Source organism: Jaculus jaculus, chromosome 13, assembly GCF_020740685.1.
Source record: "Jaculus jaculus isolate mJacJac1 chromosome 13, mJacJac1.mat.Y.cur, whole genome shotgun sequence".
Classification (NCBI taxonomy): Eukaryota; Metazoa; Chordata; class Mammalia; order Rodentia; family Dipodidae; genus Jaculus; species Jaculus jaculus.
The window spans coordinates 1229770-1254955 of record NC_059114.1 but is presented as its reverse complement, the minus strand read 5'-3'; the positions used below and the strand labels follow the sequence as shown (position 1 = coordinate 1254955).

The following is a 25186-nucleotide window of genomic DNA, read 5'->3' as shown; positions in this document are numbered from 1 at the left end:
GTTTATGAGATGCCTTCTACTGCTTTTCTAAAGTGTTAGCAGTGCTAGTCTCTGCTTTCGGACGTTTTTAAAAATCCTCACCCTCTGTACGTACATTTGTTAACTATCTGTGGAAGTTTTGAATGTCACTATGCCTTAGCAGTTCATCTGTAGGAGGAACGACCAGTATACCTCTGAGAGCTGAAGTGGGAAACAAGCTACAATCCTCTAAGGGAGAGAGGAGAGCTGCTTGTGAGACCCTGCCTCCCTGTGTCTGGAGATTTGGGTTTGGTTTCTAACTGAATATGAGAAAGTACAGGCACACGATGCGGAAGACTAGGCAGGTCATCATCAGTTAATTCTTTCTCTAGAACTTAAGTTAGGGGGGAAAATGCAAACTTTCAGAAACAATCATGTAAGTGAAGGAGACACAGATGGGAGGGGCCCTAACTCAAAGGGACGGCCCAGAGAGGCTTTCAAGTGTTGACGCCAGCTGGACTGCCAAGTCCAAGAAACCCTGTTATCCAGGATGTCTCCGTTACACTCAGCACTCACAAAATGGTATTCAAGCAGGAACGAGCAGCTTCCATGTTACTCCCAGCCATTGTCTTTGACCATGTGGGCAAGCTCAATAATAAACTTTCCTTCCTTGTATTTCTGACTGCTCTCAAAGGCATGTTCCTTGGGGGGAAAAAGAGAATGTTTCAGGACAACATCTTTTCATTTTTCAACTTCATTACACTCTGGCAAAGAGTGTACACTTATTTATTACATTATCTCCACCCAGAGGTTCCCTGGGCTCTGCACAGGTTGATTTTGAATTGTTGATTAAACTTGTGAGCAATGTTAAATCTTTTCATGGGTTTGGGGGATGCAGCTCAGTGATAGAAAGTATGTTTAGCATGCCTGAGGTCCTGGGTTCCATCCCCAGCACCAGTTCAGGGGATGTGACACACAGTGGTACTCACCAGCAAAAGTGATGTGCTCAGATATGAGCAGCCTGTTTTTTTTTTTTTTTCTTTTTCTTTTTTTCAAGGTAGGGTCTCACTCTAGCTCAGGCTGCAGGCTGACCTGGAACTCACTATGTAATCTCAGGTTGGCCTCGAACTCTTGGCAATCCTCCTACCTCTGCTGGGATTAAAGGCATGCACCACCACGCTCTGGAGCAGCCTTTTAAGAGGAGTATGATCATGGACACTCCCTTATCATTTTGTTGCATGTGGCATGGTATGTTGGGGACACATGGTGGTGGATACAGAACTCTAGTGGCAGTGGTGAGCAGATGACAGTGGTTACAGAGGAGGACAGACTTGTGCAAGATAGGACTTGAGAACAGGCCAGCCCAGGGGGAGGCACTGGGCCCCATGCAGTCCTCCCAAAGCCTAATGCTGTGTGGAGATGTGTTCAGTCCTTTGCAGCTCACAGGAAGCAAGCAAGCAGCTCTGACCTACCAAACTGCAGCTCTCAAAAGAAGGTGCAGGACAGGGTAGGGTAGGGCATCACAAAGGTGGCCAGGCAGCTATTAGAGAAGCTGCTAAAAACATGTAGCTAAGCCAGGTGTGATGGCACACACCTTTAATCCTAGCACTTGGGAGGCAGAGGTAGGGAGATTTCTATGAGAGTGAGGCCATCCTATGACTACACAGTGAGTTCCAGGCTGGCCTGGACTAGAGTGAGACCCTACATGGGGGAGAAAAATGTGACCAGACTTATGTGGTCTGGAGCCTCTGCTCTGAGGACCTCAGAGACTTCAGGGTGGGAATTAGGAAGGGGGTAGGAGCAACAACCTTGTCAAATCTGCCATGTGCTGGAGAGAAAGGCTGCAGGCAGGCAGGCAGAATGGCAGTCTTCACTCAAGATCTGGGCGAATTGGGGCTTTGGGAGAAAGCCTGGAGCAGCAGCCCTGAGTCACCTCAGCAGTGACACTGGCCTCGTGTCAGTCCCTCCTGGGCCCAGTGCAACAGGCATGGTGGGTTCTGTCCCTAACCACCTTCCAAGGAACTGCTAGAGACCTGTTTTTGTTTTGCTGTTTTTTTGCAGGGTTTTTTTGGTGGTGATTGGTGGGGGACAGAGTCTTATCTATCCAAATCAGACTCAAACTTGGAACTTTTTTGGGGGGGGGGGCAGGGTCTCACTGTAGTGCAGACTACTGAATTCACTATGTAGTCCAGGCTGGCTTCAAGCTCAGAGATCCTTGTACTTCCCCCTCTCAAATGCTGGAATTACAGGAATAAGCTACCATGCCTAGTTCAAACTTGGAACTTCTGATCCTCCCTCTGCCTCCTAAGTGATGGGATTACAGGGATGCTCAGGGATTGAAACAAGGGCTTCATGCATGCCAGGCACACACTGACTGAGCTACACTCCAATGCAAGGATAAGCTGCCTGAGTCACACCATCATCCCACTCCAGGGCGGGCACTCACATATTTCCACCCGAGCGTTGTCTTGCAGTTCTCGCAGTGGATGTCAGCAACGGCGTGCAGTCCGGTTAGGAGGACCCTCTCCTCAGCAGGACCACAGCCCACATTCACCCTGTGGAGACACATGGTGACTGCCTGAGACCCCTGTTGCCAGAAGCAGGGATCTTCCCTGAGCAGTGCTGGGCCTTCCTGGCTCCCCACCCTAGGCTTTAATGAGAAGAGATCAAACTTGGGGCCTCACTTTTGTTGGGTAAACACTCTTCCACTGAGCCCCGCACCACCCAGCCCAGGAAGAGCTTTTCCTGTCCCCAAGAGAATCCCAATGGGAGCAGCTCAGGAGCTAAACTCTGACAAAGCTGCATTCACAGATGGGGAGGCTAGATTCTGTCTGGTGGCTCAAGGCACTGACCGAGCAATTCCTGACCACAGCTGAAGCTTATTTACATGTTCCAACTCTAATATGAGCAGGCAGATGGACAGAAACGATTGTCACCTGCCAGACAAACTAGTGATGGCATGTACTCACACGGAGTTGAAGAGGTAGGCTCGCCCTTGACTCCCCTGAAAGGACTGCAGAGAAGAAGGAGGTGTTAGGAAAGAGTCACAATGCCAAGTACATGAGCTCTGTGCTCAGGCTGCAGCTCCTGGAGCCCTGTGGACTGCAGGCTGTTAGCTCCACTGGGATAGGTTGCAAAAGAGCTGGCAGATGTCTCTTCCAAACTCTGGCTCTAACAGTAATGGTTCTGCATTGAGACTGCATCAGAAGGCGACTGTAACTTCAACAATTTGCAAAGAACTATGTTGTGAAATTGTGGCAAATCAAGTCAGAGGTACATGTCCTGCTACCCACAGATGGAAACAGGAAGCATCACTTGAGCCTGGGAATTCAAGACTGGCCTGGGTAAGCAGACTTAAAGAAAAGAAAAATCAGGGCTGGAGAGATGGCTCAGCAGTTAAGGCACTTGCTTGTAATGCCTAATGACCTGGGTTCAATTCCCCAGTACCCACATAAAGGCAGATGCACAAAGTGATGCATGCATCTGGAGTCTCTCCTTGCAAGTAAGTAAATCCTGGCACAAAATAAACATGAAGCCAGGTGTAGTGGCACATGCCTTTAATCCCAGCACTTGGGAGGCAGAGGTAGGAAGATTACTGAGAGTTCGAGTCCACCCTGAAACTACAGAGTGAATTCCAGATCAACCTGGGCTAGATGGAGACCCTACCTCGAAAAACCAAAATAATAATGATAAACCTGAGATTTGGGAGAATGGAACCTAAACCCTAGCACACAACCATATGTTCCACTGCTGATCTACATCACAGACCCCCCAGAAGTGAGTAGATTTTAAGATAGAGCTCTCAGATTTAAAAAGGGGAGCAGGGCATCTCAGTACTCGGGTAGGGGGATCACTGTGAGTTCATGGCCAGCTGGAAAAAAGTGTGACCCTACCTCCAATCAAGGATGAAGCAACTCTCGGATTCAGACTCAGCTGAAGTGCACAGGCAGCCAGCTTCCAGAAGTTAGGGTCAGGAGCTAAATGGCTTAGGCTTTGTGAGCCATTTGGCCTCTGTCCCAATTACTCTATTGTAGCACAGAAAAAAAAAAAAAAAAATTCACCCTAGTCGGGTGTGGTGGCTCACACCTGTAATCCCAGCATTAGGGAGGCTGAGGTAGGAGGATTACCATGAGTTCGAGGCCATCCTGAGACTACATAGTGAATTCCAGGTCAGCCTGGGCTAGAGAAAGACCTCACCTCGGGAAAAAAAATCACCCTAGGTGACCAGAAACAGATGAAAACACCTGTGATCTACCAAAACTTCACAGAAGCCATGGGTCTGCCAGGATAGGTCTGCGTATCAGTTGATGAACAACACAACACAGTACCCTCCAGCAATTAGTTACAAAAAAAAAAAAAGAAAAAAGAAAAAGACCCCTTGGACAGGAGTTTGTTGAGAAGCAAATACAGCCTGAGGCTATGAACCCCAATAAAGAAGGTGGTTCCCACCTCCAGTGCACTGGAATCTGCTTTGCATGGTGCATGGGCCTCAGTTTTCCTTTTTCTTTTCTTTTTTTTCCAAAGCAGGGTCTCACTTCTAGCTCAGGCTGACCTGGAATTCACTACATAGTCTCAGGGTGGCCTTGAACTCACAGTGATCCTCCTACCTCTGCCTCCGGAGTGCTGGGATTAAAGACATGAGCCACCACACCTGGCTCTTCTTTTTTTTTTTTAAGTATTTTTTTTTTATTTGAGATAAAGAGGCAGATAGAATGGGCGTGCCAGGGCCTCTAGCCACTGCAAATTAACTCCAGATGCATGTGTCACTTTGTGCATCTGGCTTATGTGGACACTGGGGAATCGAACCTGGGTTCTTTGGCTTTTCAAGCAAGTACCTTAAGTGCTAAGCCATCTCTCCAGCCCTTTATCTTCCTTTCTTTCTTTTTCTTTAAAGGTAGGCTCTTACTCTGGCCCAAGGTGACCTAGAGTTCATTATGTAGTCTCAGGATGGCCTTGAACTCAGTGATCTTTCTACCACTGTCGTGAGTACTGGGATCAAAGGCATATGCCACCACATCCAGCCACCCCCACACACACTTTTTTTCTAAAGTTTTCAATAAGCCCTTCCAAATGGAAAAAATTGCTATAGTTATTGCCATAGTTTTGATCTTGAATGGGCCCTGAGATCCATGTACTGAAGGCTGAGTCTCAGTGTTACTGGGATGAGAGAAGCCTTAGGAAACAGGGAATTAGGTACCACAGGTGATCCCATGTGGCTGCTGGTAGTCAGACCTCTTTCTGTTTCCAGCCTCCCTGACAGAAGCAGCCTCCTCTGTCAAATGTCCCTACTTTGCCTCAGAGCCACCCGACCATGACCTGACATCTCTGAAAACTAAAATGAAATTTTTTTAAACTGAGATGCAAGTTCTAATACCTCTTGGTCTCCTTTGTACCCAACAGCCATGGCGTCATTTGACCTGAAGTGTTCATCTGACACAATGGTTAGGTTTCAAACCATTGTTTTCTAGTATGCTTCTGCTTTTGATATCATTTTAAAACAAGTTAATGGCTTTAGGGGTATTAAAACATTATCAAATTTTATCTGCTCCCCCTCACCCCCATGACGGATATATCTGACATGCTGAAGAAAAATAGCTATACATGAAGCCTGACTCTGACCAGGGGCTCAGGGGAGGTCATGGCAAACAGCAGGTATCACCAGGTCTCCAAAGCCTGTATTTCCCAACTGGAGGCCCAGAGCAGCTATGTCTGCCATGACCTTATAATTTTTCCCCCCCCAAGGTAGGGTCTCACTCTAGCGCAGGCTGACCTGGAATTCATTATGTAATCCCAGGGTAGCCTCGAACTCATGGTGATCCACTTACCTTTGCCTCGGGAGTGCTGGGATTAAAGGCATGCGTCACCACACCTGGCCACACCTTATGATAATTTTAATGCACTGAGCATGCTTCAGAAAACAAGGTATCTGAGGAGCTCCCACTGCTTTCTAGAAACTTCTAGAGGGACAAAGGAGTCAGAAACAACAAGAAAGCAGAAACTACCTTAACAGCTTTCATTTCCAATAATGAACAGAAATGAGACATGAAAATGCAAGTAGGGCCAGGCATGGTGGTGCATGCCTTTAATCCCAGCACTCAGAGGGCAGAGGTAGGAGGATTGCCATGAGTTCGAGGCCACCCTGAGAGCTAGAGACCCTACCTTAAAAAAAAAAAAAAAAAAAGGAAAGAAAGAAAGAAAAAGCAAGTAGGTATTCTTCTAATTAAACTTAAGCATGAGCTTCATGGAAGGTACAGCTTTCCTGACAGGACTTTCCATGTGTGTGCATGAGCATGTGCGTTGTTTTGGCAATGCTGGAGAATGAATCCAGAGCCTTGTACATAACCAGGAAGCTCTCTGTTTTTCTTTGGGTGTGTGTGCATGTGTGCGTGCGTGGAGTCAGAGTATAACTTCAGGTGTTAGCTCTCTCTTCCACCTTGATGGAAGTAGGATCTCTCCTTCGCCACATCAGGCTCGCTGGCCAGTGAGCTTCTGGGTATTCTGTCTCTCCACAGATGTACTGCGTTAAGAATGCTTGTATTACAGCACCCTGCTTTTATGTGTGTCATTTAGAGACCCAACTCAGGTATTCACACTTGCACAGCAAGCTACTGACCTACTGTGCCATCTCTCCAGACCCTTTTTTTTTTTTAATTTTGAAATAAGTCTTGCTTAGTTTCCCAGGCTGGTCTTGATCTCAACTTGCAATCCTTCTGTTATAACCTTCCAAGTAGCTGCAATGACAGGCCTGTGCCACCAGACCCCTGACTTCTTGACAGGACTTTGAAAGCAGCCCAAAAGGGTCAGTAGGGAGGTCATGACCTGTTAAGGATAGGTCAGAGATCATGAGCTGAAGTAGACAAGGGTAAAGACTGTTTTTAGAGGGAGTGCTAACTCATCTGATACATTTGAAGTTCCTAAATGTTCCCAAGTAGCTGGCAACAAACATCACATGCTGATGAGCTCTATGGGAGGAGGAGGAAGAAGAGTGGGCTGTTCAGTCCTCATGGTTCCCACTATGCCTTGAGACACAGGTCCCGGGCTTCACTTCTACAGACTCCACACAGCTGGCTCACTCCCTCCAGGGCACTTTCCTCTCCTCTACCCCCGCTCCCCATGCAGGGGATTGAACCCAGAGCCTCGCACAGCCTGCAGTCCCAGCCTGGGCACTTTTCTTAGCAGACTCCCTCAATCATTATGAATTCTTGTTCTTTGTTTTGATTTTTTCAATGTAGTATCTCACTGTAGTCCAGGCTTACCTGTCACTAATTTCTGTAGTCCCAGGCTGGCCTTGAACTCACAGTGATCCACATTACCTACACCTCAGCCTCCCAAGTGCTAGGATTAAAGACATGCGCCATCACACTTGGCGACCATCATGAATTTTTGAAAAGGTCTAAATTTCCTCATTATTAAAACTATACAGATCTGTAGCCTGCTTTTGTTTTTTCAGAGTTCTCTGATTTTACATGAATTTTGCTGCTCTGACAAATAACCAACATATCTGCTCTTTGTCACTGACAGGAGTCCAAGCTGCCTGAGCTTCCAAAACGCCAAGCGCATAACCAAGACTGTGGCATGGCCACATATGTTCACAGAACTGCCCAGAAGGGAACAGCAAATGCAGCTCATCACATGGTACCACAGTGACAAGCAATCACTGTATTGAGAGCATGTCCTCAGCTTCTGAACAAAAGCTACTTGCCTTGGAGATTAGCTCGTCATGGTTGGCCAGGTGGGCTCTACAGTGGATACAGCTGTACGTTCGGTGACAGTTCGTCAGGTATGCCTGGAAAGTTTTGGATTTGGTCATTTTCACCATATCTGTGGGACGCTCCTCACTCAGCTCAGGGCCAGCACTGGAAGAGCGGCGGCTGTGCTGGACTCTCTGACAAAAGAAACACTGGAAAATGCACGCAAGAGCCGTTGCTGTTCTGGAGGGCGTGTGGCACTGTCCACACACTGGGACAAGAGAAAAATGTTACAACCTGCAAATGAATCAAACAAGGCTGCAAGTTATACAGTATCAAACATATATAAGAGATGTTTAAGATTCATATGTTTTTGAAGAAGGGGGTGGGGAACAGGACTAGAAGTTAAAGATCTAACTCATTTATTTTTTGTAGGGCTGGGGATCAAGCCCAGAGCCTTGTACACACAAAGCATGTTCTTTACCATGGAGCTACATTGATAGCCCAAGATCTCTCTCTTTCTCTTTGGGTTTTTTGAGGTAGGGTCTCACCCTAGTCCAGGCTGGAATTCACTCTATAGTCTCAGGCTAGCCTCAAACTCACAGTGATCCTCCTACCTCTGCCTCCTTAATGCCAGGATTCTTTTCTTGTTTGTAACAAGGTTTTACTTTATAGTCCAAGCTGCCTTAGAATCCTCCTGCCTCTTCCTTCCCCAAATCTAACTTATTTGCATAGAGCTAATGCTAATATCTAATGTCATGGACATGCTATGTCAGAAACATTGATTTGTCTTTCCACAATATCAGAATCAAGTAACTTAGGTTCACAAGTTACCTTAGTGTCACTGGCTCCACATGCCAAGTAATCCTGATTTTACTTGATAGTGTGGCCATTGGTGAACACTGGTTGTTTTATTCCAATTTTCTTTTCCTTCCTTTTTCTTTTTTTCTTTTTTCTTTTTTTTCTTTTCTTCTCTTTCTTTTGCTGTTGTTTGAGGTAGGGTCTCACTCTAACCCAATCTGACCTGGAATTCACTATGTAGTCTCAGGGCTGTCTCGAACTCACAGCAATCCACCTAATTCTGCCTCCTGAGTACTGGTATTAAAGGTGTGTGCCACCACACCTGGTTGTTTTATTCCAATTTTAATTGCTAAATTAATGCTCAGACCATAAATTCTATTTCATACAATGTTTTATAAAATGTATACATATTCAGACTACAGAATGACTAAGAAAGGGCTAAAGAGGCTTCAGAGTTCAGAGGCTGTCCAGCCAGAGGCAGAGAGCAAAGAAAATTGTAGGGGGCCACTTACTTAAAGGAAGTCTTACAACTAACAGGTTCAGAGAAGTCCAAGAAACAGGTTATCGTAACTGTCAGTTTGAACTGGGATGAACATCACAGGCAGAAACTGCACCTGAGTGGAAGCCCAGGAACAAGGGCAATTTTCCTAGATGAGGTTCTGGGTGATGATGAGTCAGCGAGTGCCACATTTCAGTATTGGGGAACTTCATTTATAGACCAAAGTAAAGAGGGTTCCATCTGGTATAAGTGATAGACTCATATAACTTGTGTTTCTGATAAGAAGTAGTATGTTCATGAATGTCATTATTTGTTGGTACAGATAAATTACTATTTTGTGCTTCCTGAAGTGCTGGCACATGGTGGCTTTCTTGTGTAAATAAGACAGAGAGTCATTCTTGCATTCATACTCAAAGTGGAATAACTTGGGTCCAAATTGTTGCTTTCTAAAATCAAGTAACTCGGGCTGAAGAGATGGCTCAGTGGTTAAAGGCACTTGCTAGTAAAGCCTGACAGCCCTGGTTTGATTCCCTAGTGCCCACATAAAGCCAGATGCACAAAGTGGCAATGCATCTGGAGTTCATTTGCAGTGGCTAGAGGCTCTGGTGCGCCCATTTTCTCTCTCTCTTCCCTTGCAAATAAATGAGTAAAAATATTAAAAGTGAATACATAAATAAAAGAGTATCTCACGGCCAGGCACAGAGTTAGACTTGGGCTGAACTTCTCATGTGCACTGCTAACCAGTCCACATTTAGTCTGGCGTGGCAGGTGGGCTAATGTACACAAAAACAGTGGAGATACATGGAGAAAAAGTTTGGTCAAATCATCATATACTATGTTTGGCTCTAGAAATCATGAAAGAAACATTGCCAACAATACTTGAAGAAGCCCAGCAATTGTCCTGGACACACCTCAAATCCTGGAGTCATGTTTCATAGCACTGTGACATTAACATGAACGATGAAGCAAGTATTAACTTCTTAACAAATTACCTGTCAGCCAAGAAAACAAAGTCCCTCACATATCATCAAATTTCTTTCATTAATTTTTTTCCCCCCTGAGGTAAGTCTCACTCTAGCTCAGCTATGTATTCTCAGGGTGGCCTTGAAGTCACGGCAATCCTCGTACCTCTGCCTCCCGAGTGCTAGTATTAAAGGCTGTGCCATCAACCCCAGCAAATTTCTCTCTCTCTCTCTCTCTCTCTCTCTCTTTTTTTTTTTTTTTGATACTGAGGATGGAACTTAGGGCCCCGTACATGCTAAGGACAAGTGCTTTACCACTGAGATGAGCTATATACCCATCCTTAGTTTATTTTTGGTGTGTGTGTGGAGTGATGTGTGTTTAGTGTACGCATATGTGTGCACACAAGTACATGTCCTGTACTTAGGCATGTGGAGACCAGAGAATGCTGGGCAGGTACCCTCCCTCCCCTCTTTGCTCATCCTTCTGTTTCCTTAAGATGGAGTTTCTCACTAAACAAAGAGCTGACATTTTCACTGGTTTTTTGGTCGGTGAACCCCGGTGACTCTCTGGTCTCCACTCTCAGCAGGACTGGCGTTATGACACATGTGGCCACATTCACTGTTCATGCAAGTGCTGAGAAGTTTAACTCAGGCAGTCTCAGGCCCTCATGCTTGCATCGCAGGTGCTCATAACCACACAGCATCTCCCCAGTCCTTCCTCCCTCCCTTAAAAAAAAAATTTTTTTTTAACTTTTTTGTTTTTTCAAGGTAGGGTCTCACTCTAGCACAGGCTGACTTGGAATTCACTATGTAGTCTCAGGGCGGTCTCTAGCTCACTGTGATCCTCCTATCTCTGCCTCTTGAGTGCTGAGATTAAAGGCTGCACCACCACGCCCGACTCTTTTTTTACCCTTTACTTTGAAGTAGGGTTTTGCTATGTAGCCCCACTTGGGTCTCAAACTTGTATTCCTCCTATCTCAGCTTCTTGAGTACTACTGGAATCATAGGCTTGCATGAACTATGCCCAGCTTTAAGTGGGTTATTAGGGCAAATCTGGTTCAACAAAGAGAATGCATTCCATCAGACATACCTGAAGATGATCGTGTGAAGCCACTGGGAGGAGACAGCCATAGGTGAGCTGAAGAAAGGCTTCAGAGGAAACCAGCCCTGCTGACACCTTTAGCTTGGACTTCAACTCCCAGTACTGTGAGAAGAATTCACTGTTTAAGCCACCAGGGTGTGGCACTGTGTCATGGCAGCCCTAGAAGACAAATGTACTGGGTCTTGGGGTCAGAAATCTATCTAAAGCAATTCTTTTTTTTTTTTTTTTTTTTTTTGGTTTTCTGAAGTAGGGTCTCACTGTATCCCAGGCTGACCTGGAATTCACTATGGAGTCTCAGGGTGGCCTCGAACTCACAGCAATCCTCCTACCTCTGCCTCCCGAGTGCTGGGATTAAAGGCGTGCGCCACCACGCCCGGCTTCTAAAGCAATTCTTAAGCCCAGCTTCTACCCTAAAGTTCTGTTCAAAATTATTGGGTAATGGGCCTTTTCTTGGCACACTCGCCTGACACATTGCTTAATGGTCTTGGTGTTTATCATTCTAGGCTTGCCACTTTGTGCATGTGGCTTTATGTGGGCACTGGGGAATCAAACCGCAGTCATTAGACTTAACAGGTAAGTGCCTTGACTGCTGAGCCATCTCTACAGCCTGATTGTTTTTTTTTTTGTTTTGTTTTGTTTGTTTTTTTTATGGTTTTGAGGCAGGGTCTTGCTCTACTCCAGGCTGACCTGGGATTCACTATGTAGTCTTCATGAGTTCCAGGCCACCCTGAGACTATATACTGAATTCCAGGTCAGACTGGGCTAGAAGAGCAAGCCCGAGACCCTAGAGAAGATGGCTTAGCAGTTAAGGCACTTGTCTGCAAAGCCCAAAGACCCAAGATTGATTCCCTAGGACCCACATAAGCCACATAAGATGCAAAAGGATAGAGCAAGCATCTGGAGTTGGTCTGAAGCCACTGGAGGCTCTGACATGCCCATTTTTTCTCTCTCTCTGCCTCTCTTTCTGTCTTTCAAATAAATAAAAAGAAATATTTTATACACACACACACACACACACACACATATGATTTAAGAGCTAAGTGTGGTGGCACATGCCTTTAATCCCAGCACTTGGGAGGCAGAGGATCACCATGAGTTCAAGGCCAGCCTGAGATGACAGAGACTACAGGTCAGCCTGGGCTAGAGTGAGATCCTATGTTGAAAAAGCAAAGGGAAAAAAAAAAGCAAAAGAAAAAAACAGGAAGGAAGGAAAAGAAAGTAGGGCTGCAGAGATGGTTCAGCAGTTAAGGCACTTTCTTGTAAAGCCTAACGGCACAAGTTTGATCCCTCAGTACCCACATAAAGCCAGATGCACAAGGTGGTGCATACGTCTGGAGTTTGTTTGCAGTGGCTGGAGACCCTGGTGCACCCATTCTCTCTCAAAATAACCTGGATATCCATGACCTCACAGTGCCTGACACTACCTACACAAGACCATCATAATAGGAGGAAAAGATCATGACATCAAAATAAGATACTGATTGAGAGAGGGAGGGGATATGGTGGAGAATGGAGTTTCAAAGGGGAAAGTGGGGGGAAGGAGGGCATTACCATGGCATATTGTTTATAATCATGGAAGTTGTTAATAAAAAAAAAAAAATTAAGAAAAAAAAATCCAGCCGGGCATGGTGGCACACGCCATTAATCCCAGCACTTGGGAGGTAAAGGCAGGAGGATCTCCATGAGTTCCAGGCCACCCTGAAACTACACAGTGAATTCCAGGTCAGCGTGGGCTACAGTGGGACCCTACCTCAAGAAACAAAGAGGCTGGGAAGACTGCTAAGTGGATAAAGCACCTGCTTCTTAAAGAGGAAACAGCCAACTTCAATCCCCAGGCTCCATGTAAAAATACAGTGCCAGAAGCCAGGAAAGGTTTCTGCAATCCTATTGTGCTAAGTAAATGAGTACAAAGTTGAGTGCTTAGCATTAAATGAGACATCTCTATTACAATTTCCAAGGCTCAGGGAACACTGTGGAAGAGATGGTGGAAAAAAATGTAAAAGCCAAAGGATAGTTGGGAGTGGTAGTGCATGATTTTAATCCCAGCACTTAGAAGGCAGATGTAGAAGGATTGCCATGAGCCACCCTGAGACTACACAGTGAATTCCAGGTCAGCCTGGACTAAAGTGAAACCCTACCTCAAGAAACCAAAATAAATAAATAATATAAAAATTAAAATGCCACATGTTGGAACCCGGAGCTAATGTTTACCCTATCTATAAACAGGATGATATACAATGCACAAGGCAGTCCATACAACTTCATAAGATACAAAGGGGGAAAGGATGACCATTAGAGAGTTAAACCACATTGTGGCAAGTGCTTCACAACAGCAGAATACTGTCATTGTGGCAGTATGACAGAGGGCCAGCAAGCTAATTCCTCACAACCCACACCAGGAATTCTGGCCTTGGTCCCAGAATTCTCCAGGTGCCAGAGGACCTGCTTAACAATGGGGCAGTGGGGACTCTGAACACCTTCTTGAGGCATGGCCAATAGTGGGCTAACTCTGGATTTCCAGTATTACCTGCTGGTGGATTTCCAGCAAGACTGTTACAAGAGGAATGTCCCTTCAGAGTCCAAACTGATACTACCCTGATTTCTTTCCTAAATGTGCCTCAACTGCCTTCTCCAGAATCCTTAGCTCTCCACTTCCTAGCTGTTCAGAATTTTCTTAATCTCTGCCCAAGTCCTTGCTAAACTTCATTTGAGAGCAAGAGAGAAAGGCAGATAGCCAGGGCCTCCAGCATCTGGAAAAGAACTGCAGATGTGGGCTGGAGAGATAAAGTTAAGGCATCTGCCCACAAACCCAAAGAAACCTGGTTCGATTCTCCAGGACCCACGTAAGAAAGATGCACAAGGTGGCACATGTGTCTGGAGTTCGATTGCAGTGGCTGGAGGCCATGGTGTGACCACTCTCTGTCTACCTCTCTCTTTTCTGAAATACATAAAATATATTTTTTAAAAATAGGAAAAAGAGCTCCAGACGCACATACCACCTTGTGCATCTGGCTTACATGGGTCCTGGGGAATTGAGCCTAAGTCCTCTGGCTTTGCAGGCAAACGCCTTAACCACTAAGCCATCTCTCCATCCATTTTAAGAACCTTTTAATTTTATTTTTATTTATTTGCAAGGGGGGGGAGAGAGAGAGAGAGAGAGAGAGAGAGAGAGAGAGAGAGAGAGGGGGAGGGAGGGAAAGAATGGGCCCACAAGGGCCTCCAGCTGCTGCAAACAAATTCCAGATGCATGCACCAATTTGTGCATCTGGCTTTACATGGGTACTGCAGAATTGAACTTGGGTTATCAGGCAAGTGCCTTAACCGCTGAGCAATCCGTCCAGCTGCCTAATTCAGTTTTTTTTTTAATTTTATGTATTTATTTATTTGCAAGCAAAGAGACAGACAGAAGAGAGACAGAGAGAGAATGGGCACGATAGGGCCTATAGCCACTGCAAATTAACTCCAGAAGCATGCACAACCTTGTGCATTTGGCTTACATGGGTCCGGGGAATCGAGGTACTTTGGCACTGCAGTCATATGCCTTAACCACTAAACCATCTCTACAGCCCCCTAATTCAGTTTTTTAAGTGTTTGCTATGGGCCAGCCCCTGGGCTACAGGAATTTTTTTTTTTTTTTCTTGAGGTAGGGTCTCACTCTGGCCCAGACTGACCTGGAATTCACTATGGAGTCTATGGAGTCTCAGGGTGGCCTCGAACTCACGGCAATCCTTCTACCTCTGCCTCCCGAGTGCTGGGATTAAAGGCGTGCGCCACCACGCACCGCCAAGCTACAGGAATTTTTTCCAGTCCCTGTATCCATGGTGGGCATTGGCAAGGGGCACAAAGGCATAAAGATCTTGAGCATCAGCATTCCTCAACATGCCAGTCCTGTCCCCTAAAAGCTCATAAATTGGGCTTGAGGAACAAGCACAGGGTCGTAGGATGAAATGGTGAAAGGATCGAGCATAGCTCCTAGAAGGAACAGGTGTTCAGCAACCATTTGTTAGCACCTATCAGAACACAGCAGAGGCTAAAGGGAAAAACAGGTGGTAGGTGAGTCTCAGGTGAAGAGCATGAAAAGGTTCCTCACAGGAGTTAAGTTCTCCTGGCCTTCAGCAGGAGTTTAGCAGAGTAAGGAGCTTGGGTGGGTCACAGCATACGTAGGCAGCTACATTTTGGATAGCCAGAGGGAGAATGCAATAGAACAAAGGGGGTCTGGAGTGAGAAATTTATTTTCCATGTCTATTGTCTATTCAAAATAGAACTCGGTTGCTGTCGGTCATAGAAACGCAGCACGTAATTTGAACATCAAAGATGCCCGTGTGTACAGGCAAGGAGAAAGGGAGGTTACATTTGTTGGCAGTCCCTGCATTAGTAAAGCCTAGTGCCACAAGTGGTAAACAATCAAAACAGTTCGTCTTAGCTATGAGTGCTAGCTACATAGGCAACTTGAAACCGAGCCCCTCTTCAACAAACATTTCTTTACTGAAGACATCTTTTGTATTCATTTTCCTCTCCAACCTTTTTTAAATGGAGGGAGAAAACAATCATCACTAGCATCGTGCTCTGTACATTCTTTCAGGACATGGGATAGGAAGGTGGGGGTGGAGAGAAGAAAGAAGGGTTATGTGAGCTGTTCCCAAATGAAGTGAACCAAGTATTAACATATTAGATAAACATCAGAATTAAAAAGTCAATGGGTCCCCGCCCCAGACACCCAACAGGTGCTTGTCGGGCCCTCTGGCAGTCGCAAGCTCCTCAGGTCGCCATAAAGTGGCAGCCTGCGCTGCTGCACCGAGGCCCGCCTGTACTCACGGCCGCTCGGCGGTCCGCGCCCCGGCCCTCAGCATCCATCCGGTCGGGCCTCGGTCGGCGCGGGCAGGGCTCGGCTCAGCTCTCAGGCGGCTCCGGCACGGCCCGGGTCACGTTCCGGCCGTTGCAACCTTAGCAGGGCGCGAGACATCCTCCCGCCGCCACCGCCGCCCCGCGGGCCGCCTGCCCTTTGTTTTGGAGCCGCGGCCCTGCCCAGTCGCCGTCCACCGCCGCGAAACGCGGCACCAGCCAATCATCACTGCCCGCCGCCCGGGCCCCGCCCCGCGCCGCCACCCCGCCCCGCCCCGCGCCGCGCGCTCTGAGCCAGGCCGGCTCCCTTCCCGCCAGGAGAGGGCGGGGCGCACGTGCCGCGGGCGCGCCGCACTGCCATTGGCTGGACCATCAGACGCAGCCTGGAGCCAGCCAATGGGGACGGAAAAGCGTGGGGCGGGGCTTTACAGGGCGGAGCCGGGCGTGCGAGGATCGCCGGCGTGGATTTTCCGCTCGTGTGAGACCCACGACCCCGGAAGGCCGCTTATCCCGAGGGCGGTCATAGAGCCGCAAGGTGGGTGAGGACCCTGGGCACAGCCCCGTACGCGGGGACGCTTGGTCTGCCGCGCTCAGGGATGCGTGCTGGAAGCCGTGGGGATCGGACTGTACGCCCTGCGGGCCTTCATCTGCTAGTCTTCGACAGAGGCTGGTTCCCCCGCGCTTTCCATCTGAGCCTGTTTTTATCTCTTCAGTCTTCGACTTAACCTGAAGGCCTCTTCACCGTGTGAGAACCTCGACACCTGAGTGTGGGCTCGAACTCTGGTTCAGAAACCACGAACCAGTTGCAACAGGACGCGCTAGCAATAAACAGCCCCCCCCCACCCCATCCTTCTTTCCATACTTCTAATATTATTTTTTATTGGTCCCACACAAATTCTCTTTAGGTAGCTATATACATACACTAACAATATATTAAGATAAAAAATAATAAGGGATGGAGAGATGGTTCAGTGGTTACGGCGCTCGTCTACAAAGCCTAGAGACCCTAGTTCGATTCCCCAATGCCCATGTAAAGCCAGATACACAAAGTGACCAATGCATCTGCAGTCCATTTGCAGTGGGTGGAGGCCCTGATGCACCCATTCTCTGTCTGTCTTCTATTTCTTTCTGCTTGCAAGTAAATAAATTGCTCAGGCTGACCTGGAATTCACTCTAGTTTCAGGGTGGCTTTGAACTCATGCAATCTTCCTTCCTCTGCCTTGGGGGGGTGGTGTCTGGGATTAAAGGCATGTGCTACCACGCCCGGCTTTTTAAAAATTTTTTTATTTTTGCGATAGGTTCTTGCTCTATGCCAGGCTGATCTGGAATTCACTATGTAGTCTTAGAGTGGCCTCCAACTCATGGTGATTCGCCTCCCTCTGCCTCTCGAGTGCTGGGATGAGGTGTGTGCCACCGTGCCCAGCTCCAGGTTCTTTTGATTCTCTAAATTTTTTTTTCAGTATGGATTTGTTTGTTTGTTTATTTGAAAGAGAAAGAATGGGTGTGTCAGGGCTTCTAGCCATTGCAAACAAACTCCAGATGCATGTGGCATCTTGTGCATCTGGTTTACGTGGGTACTGGGGAATCAAACCAGAGACCTTAGGCTTCGCAGGTAAATGTCTTAAGCCGCTTAGACATCTCTCCATCCCAAATTTGTTGTTTTTGGTAAATTGCAAATATGGTTTCTCAGTCTTTTCTTTGCTGGAGGAAAAAAGTCCTTATTTTGACATGATTCCGAGATTAAAATTTTTGTGTGTACATGTACATGTGTGTGCCTCTGTGAGAGTACCGTGTGTGCACATCCATGTGTGCCTCTGTGAGAGTACCTGTATGTACATGTTTGTGTGTGTTCCTCTGTGAGAGTACCTCTGTGTGCACATGCATGCGTGCCTTTGTGAGAATACTTGCTTCAAAGTTTTCTGTAGCCAGGAGCCCCTGATGTGCACATTTCAGCCCTGTTATGAACTCCAGAGTCACAGCTCAGGCCACCCACTCCACATCTATGTGCAGTTCAGTGTGTTCCAAATCAGGCCTGTCTCCAGCCCTGAGGAAGGACACTGCTGTCCTTCCTGCACAGGCCTCAGTCCTCAGCACTTCTCTTCCCCTCACCTCCCAGCCAAACTAAAGCAAGTCTGTGGGCTCCCATGCCCGCTGCCAAGGTGGGACCAAACCACACTCCTTTGTCTCCTAGGTTATCACCACACACCAAATCCTCACAGGCCACAGGCTATGCTCCTTCATGCTGTTCTTCACAGGTTCATGTCTTTTTTTTAATGTTTAAAAATTTATTTATTCATTTGTTTGAGAGAGAGAGTGAAGAGAGGCAGACAGAGAGGAAAGAGAGAATGGGTGCACCAGGGCCTCTAGCCACTGCAAACAAATTCCAGATGCATGCGCCCCCTTGTGCATCTGGCTTATGTGGGTCCTGGGGAATTGAACTGGGGTCCTTAAGCTTCGCAGACGGGTTCATGTCTTGATAGTGAAGGTGATTCTAGCTGGCCACTTAGAAGACTGAGACAGGAGCATCATTGCCAGCTGCACAACGCTATAGCTCACTTAACCATATGTCCATCCTGCATAAAGCTCTGGGGGCTTCATCTCTAGCACTGCAAAAACAAACACGATCTGCAGATCAAAGTCAGTCCAGAGGACCCACACAGTGTGACAAATCCTTGTCTTGCCTGCCTTGTTTCTGTTTGTTTTGAGAGTCTTATGTACCCCCAGGCTGGCCTCAAACTTCCTACGTAGCTCTCTCCTGTCTACTTCACAAATGCTGAGATTACAGAGGTACACCACCAAGGCCAAGTTTCCTACAGTCAGTGCAAGAATTCACTCAACTAGCCTCGTTCTTCTTCACTGCCCCCCCCCCAATAAGGTCTCACTCTAGCCCAGGCTGACCTAGAATTCACTATGTAGTCAGTGGCCTCAAACTCATGGAGATCTACTGCCTTCCCAAGTGCTGGGATTAAAGGTGTGCTCCACCACGCTGCCTCAACTTTAACATTTTTTTTTTCTTTTGAGAGAGGGAAAGAAAGAGAGAGAATGGGCATGCCAGGGCTTCCAGCCACTGCAAACGAACTCCAGAACTCCAGATGCATATGTCACCTTGTGCATCTGGCTTACATGGGATCTGAGGAATAAAACCTGGGTCCTTTGACTTTGCAGGCAAGCGCTTAACAGCTAAGCCATCTCTCCAGCCTAATTTTAACATTGAGAACTTTAACACATGAGCATACTGTAATTTAATTGTATTTCTATCCAATACCCTCTTTTGTCCCCCCTCCCTGACCTGTATTCCACTGAGCACTCTCCTCTTTCCAAGTCATCATTCCTCTGTTTTGATGTCTCATTCCTTTTGTCCTCCCAGAACAGAGCAGATCTTGTGGGGGTACCAGCAACCATGATGGGGCCATGAATGCACCAGTCAGTTCATATTGGTAGAAATGTTCCCCAAGGTACTCCTTCCCACTCTGTGGTTCTTAGATGCCCCTCCTCCACATTCCCTGAGCCTTGGAGGGTGTGATAAAATTAGTGTTCAGCTCTCTACAGCCTCTTACTTTTAGCTTTGATAAGTGGAGTCTCCTCAGTGTCTACTGCCTTCTCCATAGGAAAGCTTCTCTGGCTAGCAGTAAGAGCAGTACTTGTATTCTTTTCTCTTTTTTCAAAGATCATCACGTGGAGTTTATTTTCTGATCGGTGCAAGGCACGATTTTACAGGGTCAGGAAATTTTGGTGCGGTGACAGAGGAGGGAGCTCTTTCCAGCTTCTGCTGGAGTCTGCTGCTTACTGCAGCCTGTCGACTTGGCAGAGTGGGGAGGACGGGCAGGGTTCTGGCCTAGCACCTTGGATGCTTGGGTTGTGGTTCTGTCAGGTCACGATGGCAGCCTGGTGTTGGTTTGGTTGCCTGGTTGCTTTTTCATGGTTTCTGCAGCCTGGCCACCGGTGACCATGCTGCTGGGGCTCTGGGGGGACTGTGCCGAGCTGTGGGGAAAACTTGGGTCAGTGAGTCAGGAGCTGCTACGCAGTACCATTCCCCCAACCTCAGGATGGTGGACTCACTGCTCAGGGGACTCCAACACTGTGGCCATGAATGGAAGAATGGATTTCCTGAAGAAGCTGGCCTGCCAATGACCAGGGTCAGCCTTAGGGAGACCTAGAAGGAAAGGGGGGGTCACGATGCTGCCACCCTCCCCTCGCTCCCTCACTTTAGGGCCTGGACTCTGTCCTGCTGTTTGCACCTGCACTCACCTGGGTGGTGGGGCACGGTGGCATCCCCGGGATTCCCGGGATACTCGGCACTTCCGCAGGAGCTGTTGCTGGACATAGAATCCAGGCGGCCTGGGGAGGGGAAGCTGGTCAGCCAAGGGAACCTGGCCCGCCGCCCGGGGCAGGAGCCGCCGAGGGGAACTTACGCCGGTAAAAGTCGTGGGTGGCCACGAGCGAGCCTATGGAGGGGACAGCTGCCATGCGTCCCAGCTGGCGGGCTGCGGGGACCTGCGGGGGTGCGGGGCGGTCACCAGCGCCCCGAAACGGCCCGCCAGCAAGCGCCTGCCCCGCCCACCTCTGGGGCTCTCGCGCAGCTCCCACCAGCCAGGGACCGCTGCGCGGCCATCCCGCAGAGGCGCTTTGTGTGCGTGCTCCACGCGCCCACGCGCCCGGCTCAGCTGGAAGGCGATCCCACGCGGACCTCGGTCACGATGCCGGGAACGGGCCCTAGGCCTCCGAGGCCATCAGTGGAGGGCCGGGGAGGCCGCTCCCCCCCCCCCAAGAACTGCCCTCATTTTTTTTTTGCTTATTTTCATTTATTTGAGAGCGACAGGACAGAGAGAGAAAGAGGCAGATAGAGAGAGAATGGGCGCACCAGGGCCTCCAGCCACTGTAGACGGAACTCCATATGCATTCACCTCTTTGTGCATCTGGCTTATGTGGATACTGGGAAATCTAGTCTCGAACTGAGGTCCCTAGGCTTCACAGGCAAGCGCTTAACCGTTAAGCCATCTCTCCAGCCCTCGTTTTCTCTTTTGTGTGTTTGAAAGTGTAAACTTGGGCTGGAGAGGTGACTTAGCGGTTAAGGCGTTTGCCTGCAAATCCAAAGGACCCCAGTTCTAGTCCCCAGGACACACGTTAGCCAGATGCACAAGAGGGCACATGCGTCTGGAGTTTGTTTGCAGCTGCTGGAGGCCTTGGTGCACCCATTCTTTCTCTCTCTCTCTCTTTCTCTCTCCCTCCCTCCCTCCCTCCCTCTCTCTCTCTCTCTCTCTCTCTTTCTCTCTCTCCCTCCCTCCCTCTTCCTCTGTATCAAATAAATAAAATTTAAAAAAAATTTAAGCCGGGCGTGGTGGTGCACGCCTTTAATCCCAGCACTTGGGAGGCAGAGGTAGGAGGATCGCCGAGAGTTCGAGGCCACCCTGAGACTACTTAGTGAATTCCAGGTCAGCCTGAGCTAGAGTGAGACCCTACTTAGAAAACTAAAAAAAAAAAATTAAAGAAAGAATAAACTTTATTTCTTTTTTTTAATTTTTTTATTTTTATTTATTTATTTATTGAAAGTGACAGAGAGAGAGAGAAAGAGGCAGATAGAAAGAATGGGTGCGCCAGGGCCTCCAGCCACTGCAAACAAATTCCAGATGCGTGCACCCCCTTGTGGGTCCTGGGGAATTGAGCCTCGAACTGGGGACCTTAGGCTACACAGGCGAGCGCTTAACCACTAAGCCTTCTCTCCAGCCCTAAGCTTTATTTCAAAGTAAGAAGTAACACATAAGGTACAGACTCCTGAGAGTACTCACATTCTATTGGCCACCTCCTCTGCATTGTTTGCTGAGCTCTGGTGGGTGTGATAGAGATGATTTATCCACTCTCTTCTCCATGCCTTAAGGAGTCCTTGGTCTCCACTATTCACCGCCATCTGTAAAAGAAACGTGTCTAACCAAAAGAAGAACAGCATTAATCAATGGGCATAAACATATACATTAAGAAGGCAATTTGATGGGCTAAGATAATGTATCCATTTAGCCAAAGAGCTGTAGCTTCCTTTAGGACTTATATGTCCTTCCAAGCAAGGTCCTTAAAAAAAAAAAAAAAAGAAGAAAGGTAAACATTTATTACTAAAGAAGAGAAAAATGCATACAGGAAGTCTAGATTACTTCTCTTTATGCACTACTTTTTTTAATTTTTTTTTTTTTTTTTTTGAGGTAGGGTCTCACTCTGGCCCAGGCTGACCTGAAATTCACTATGGAGTCTCAGGGTGGCCTCGAACTCACGTCAATCCTCCTACCTCTGCCTCCCGAGTGCTGGGATTAAAGGTGTGCGCCACCACGCCCGTCATCATGCACTACTTTTGTAATAAAGTCCAAATACCAACTTTGAAGATATTTACAGATAAATTTTTCTTACCATGTGATGATTTATTTGGTGGATTTTTCTCCACAGACCCATATAGTGCAGACTAAATATTCTTTTTTTTTTAATCTTATTTTATTTTATTTTTGCTCAATTTTTAAAAACATTTTCCATGATTATAAAAATTATCCCATGGTAATACCCTCCCTCCCCCCACTTTCCCCTTTGAAATTCCATTCTCCATCATATCTCCTCCCCATCTCAATAAGTCTCTCTTTTATTTTGATGTCATGATCTTTCCCTCCTCTTATGATGGTCTGGTGTAGGTAGTGTCAGGCACTATGAGGTCATGGATATCGAGGCCATTTTATGTCTGGAGGGAGCACGTTGTAAGGAGTCCTGCCCTTCCTTTGGCTCTTACATTCTTTCCGCCACCTCTTCCGCATTAGACCCAAGCCTTGGAAGGTGTGATCTAGATGTTACTCGGTACTCTAGTCACGTCTTTCCAGCACCATGATACTTTCTGAGTTTTCCCAAGGTCACTGCCATCTGAAAAGAGAAGATTCTCTACCCAAAGTGAGAGTAGCATTAATATAAGGGTATGAATATTAAGAGAAGTGCTTACTGGGCAGTTTGATAAACATAGTATATACATTTAAATATTCTTATAGTTTACAAGAAGCCTGGAGCAATTATCTATTAACAGAGAAGACATTTTACTGCAAAATATTATAAAAGTGGTATAATCGTTTGGCTCTTAAGTGTTTATTTAATTTGAACAGGGAATGAAAAAAACAAAATTATCAAGATAGGCCTGGCTTTAAGATTTTTTGTATTCGATTTATTCTACTTTCACATCATCGTCAATTAGCTGATAGATATAAGTGACCACTATGGAAGCTTGGATGTCCATCAACACAAAGGACGGAATATTATTTGTTTCCAAAGCATTATATGCCCCAGTGGCAGAACCTGGGTTGATGTAGAACTTATTTTCATGCTCAAATTCTTCAAATTTGTATGTGTGTCCTGAGATAAGAATGTCCACATCAAACTGCCTCTGCAAAAGGGCTAAACTGGCCATATCTCCCCACGGAATAACTTCATGTCCATGGATCAAACCAATTTTGAACTGTCCCACAGTCACAACTTTCTGTTCTGGGTAATTCAGATTCTCATTGAAGTCTCCTCTCACAATGTGAACATCACCAGCCAAAGTCTTGAGAGTCATAACTCTCTTTGGTGCAAAGGTTTTCAGTGCAGAGAATGTGTTGAATCTTTCCTGGTACCAGAAGATTTTTGAATTTAGCCAGCAAACTGTTACACCGGCGTGGGATGTGCAGATCTCCTAATACCAGTAATAATCTGAGCCCAGCCATCCTGTCACCAGGCTCCACAACAGCATCCGTGAAGGCCACAGTCCTCTTCCTCCGGCTCCTGGGTGACCCACCCACCTCCGCCCCCCACGACCCAAGCAAGGTCCTTTAAGGCTTTTTAAAAACTTGGTTTCCAGTACCAGGCATGAATTCCCTCCTAGTGAGTAGGCCCCATATCCAGGTTAACCTCATAACTTGTGTGTCACTATTGTATCCGGGGCCAGTTGCTTGAGTGTGTGGCTTGCAGGATCTTCTACTAGCAAAGATTGTTGGTAACTTTTCTTTTCTTCTTGGCCCAGGCTGATATGGAATTCACTGTGTAGTTTCAGGGTGGCCTCGAACTCAGGGCAATCCTCCTACCTCTGTCTCCCAAGTGTAGGGATTAAAGGTTTGCACCACCATGCCTGGCTAACTTTTCTGTTTTCAAATTTTGTTTTATTTTATTTTATTTTGTTGTTTTCAAGGTAGGGTCTCACTCTAGCCCAGGCTGACCTGGAATTAGTCTCAGGGTAGCCTCAAACTCACAGCAATCCTCCTATCTCTGCCTCCCAAGTGCTGGGATTAAAGGCATATGCCATCATGCCTGCCCTTCTTGTTTTTAAATATTTTATTTATTTATTTGAGAGAGACAGAAAGAAAGAGGCAGATAACAGAGAAAGAGAGAATGGGCACAGCAGGACCTCTAGCCACTGCAAACAAACTCCAGACACATGTGCCCCCTTGAGCATCTGGCTGATGTGGGTCCTGGGGAATCAAACTAGGGTCCTTAGGCTTCTCAGGCAAACACCTTAACCACTAAACCATTTCCCCAGCCCACACCTGGCTTTTGAATTTTATTTTTTGAATTTTATTTTTATAAGAGAGACAGGTGTGTGTGTGTGTGTGTGTGTGTGTGTGTGTGTGTTGTGCATGAGAGAGAGAGAGAATTGGTGCGACACACTTTAGCCACTGCAAATGAACTCCAGATGCATGCACCATCTTGTGTGCATGTTCCACCTTGTGGATCTGGCTTATGTGGATTCTGGGGAGTCAAACCTGGGTCTTTAGGTTTCGCAGGCAAGTGCCTTAGCTGCTAAGGCATCACCCTGTAGAGGACTTTTCTCCTCCAGTAGCCTGTATAACACTTTCCAGCACTATTCAGCTAGTCAGCTAGGAGTTGCTTTCAGCTCAATACCAGCTTGATATTTTCAGTGCCCTATGATGGCAGCAAGTGGTGCCTTCAGTAATAGGGTTTTTTCTTTTCTTTTCTTTTTAATTTTTAAAGTTTTTATTAGCATTTTCCATGATTATAAAAAAAAAATCCCATGGTAATTCCCTCCCTCCCCACCCCCACACTTTCCCCTTTGAAATTCCATTCTCCATCATATTACCTCCAGTAATAGGGTTTTACTATCTAGTTTTGGTAGGTAACCAAGAGCATTCAAACTAGCCTGCATTGCTTTGGGGGCCTCATGGGCCTCCCTGACCAATAACTCACCCACAGGGACCCATTCCTGGCACCAGGATTTACCTGTAACAACCTAAACTTCAGGGTAAAGCTTTCTCTGCCCCAGCTTTCTCTTATAAATTATAGTTTTAGGGTTATGAATATTGCTCAGTGGCTAAAGGTGCTTACTTAA

General features: G+C 46.9%; 2 protein-coding genes and 1 pseudogene across 10 annotated transcripts; all 3 read right to left on the bottom strand.

Annotated features, from left to right (window-relative positions):
* Nucleotides 1–310: 310 nt before the first annotated feature.
* On the bottom strand, nt 311–15987 carry Ypel1 (yippee like 1). 8 transcript variants are annotated; one of them, XM_045133015.1, is made up of 6 exons: nt 15826–15970; nt 10999–11169; nt 7661–7744; nt 2928–2971; nt 2405–2513; nt 311–660 (listed from the first exon to the last, which is right to left on the bottom strand). In XM_045133015.1, the coding sequence occupies exons 1-6, from the start codon at nt 15862–15864 to the stop codon at nt 571–573; spliced, it is 537 nt and encodes a 178-aa protein (XP_044988950.1). In that variant the 5' UTR covers nt 15865–15970; the 3' UTR covers nt 311–570. The 8 variants fall into 8 exon arrangements, with proteins under 8 accessions (XP_044988950.1, XP_044988951.1, XP_044988954.1 ...); XM_045133016.1 differs by having other exon boundaries at nt 10999–11112; nt 15826–15964; XM_045133019.1 differs by having other exon boundaries at nt 7661–7943; nt 10999–11112; nt 15826–15844.
* A 3055-nt stretch (nt 15988–19042) lies between these two features.
* LOC101601972 (pancreatic progenitor cell differentiation and proliferation factor-like) lies at nt 19043–20340 on the bottom strand. 2 transcript variants are annotated; one of them, XM_045132979.1, is made up of 4 exons: nt 20265–20340; nt 20101–20190; nt 19912–20005; nt 19043–19845 (listed from the first exon to the last, which is right to left on the bottom strand). In XM_045132979.1, the coding sequence occupies exons 1-4, from the start codon at nt 20317–20319 to the stop codon at nt 19725–19727; spliced, it is 360 nt and encodes a 119-aa protein (XP_044988914.1). In that variant the 5' UTR covers nt 20320–20340; the 3' UTR covers nt 19043–19724. The 2 variants fall into 2 exon arrangements, with proteins under 2 accessions (XP_044988914.1, XP_004670834.1); XM_004670777.2 differs by having other exon boundaries at nt 19043–19833.
* Nucleotides 20341–22888: 2548 nt separating this feature from the next.
* LOC101601688 lies at nt 22889–23604 on the bottom strand (annotated as a pseudogene).
* Between the last annotated feature and the right edge of the window lie 1582 nt (nt 23605–25186).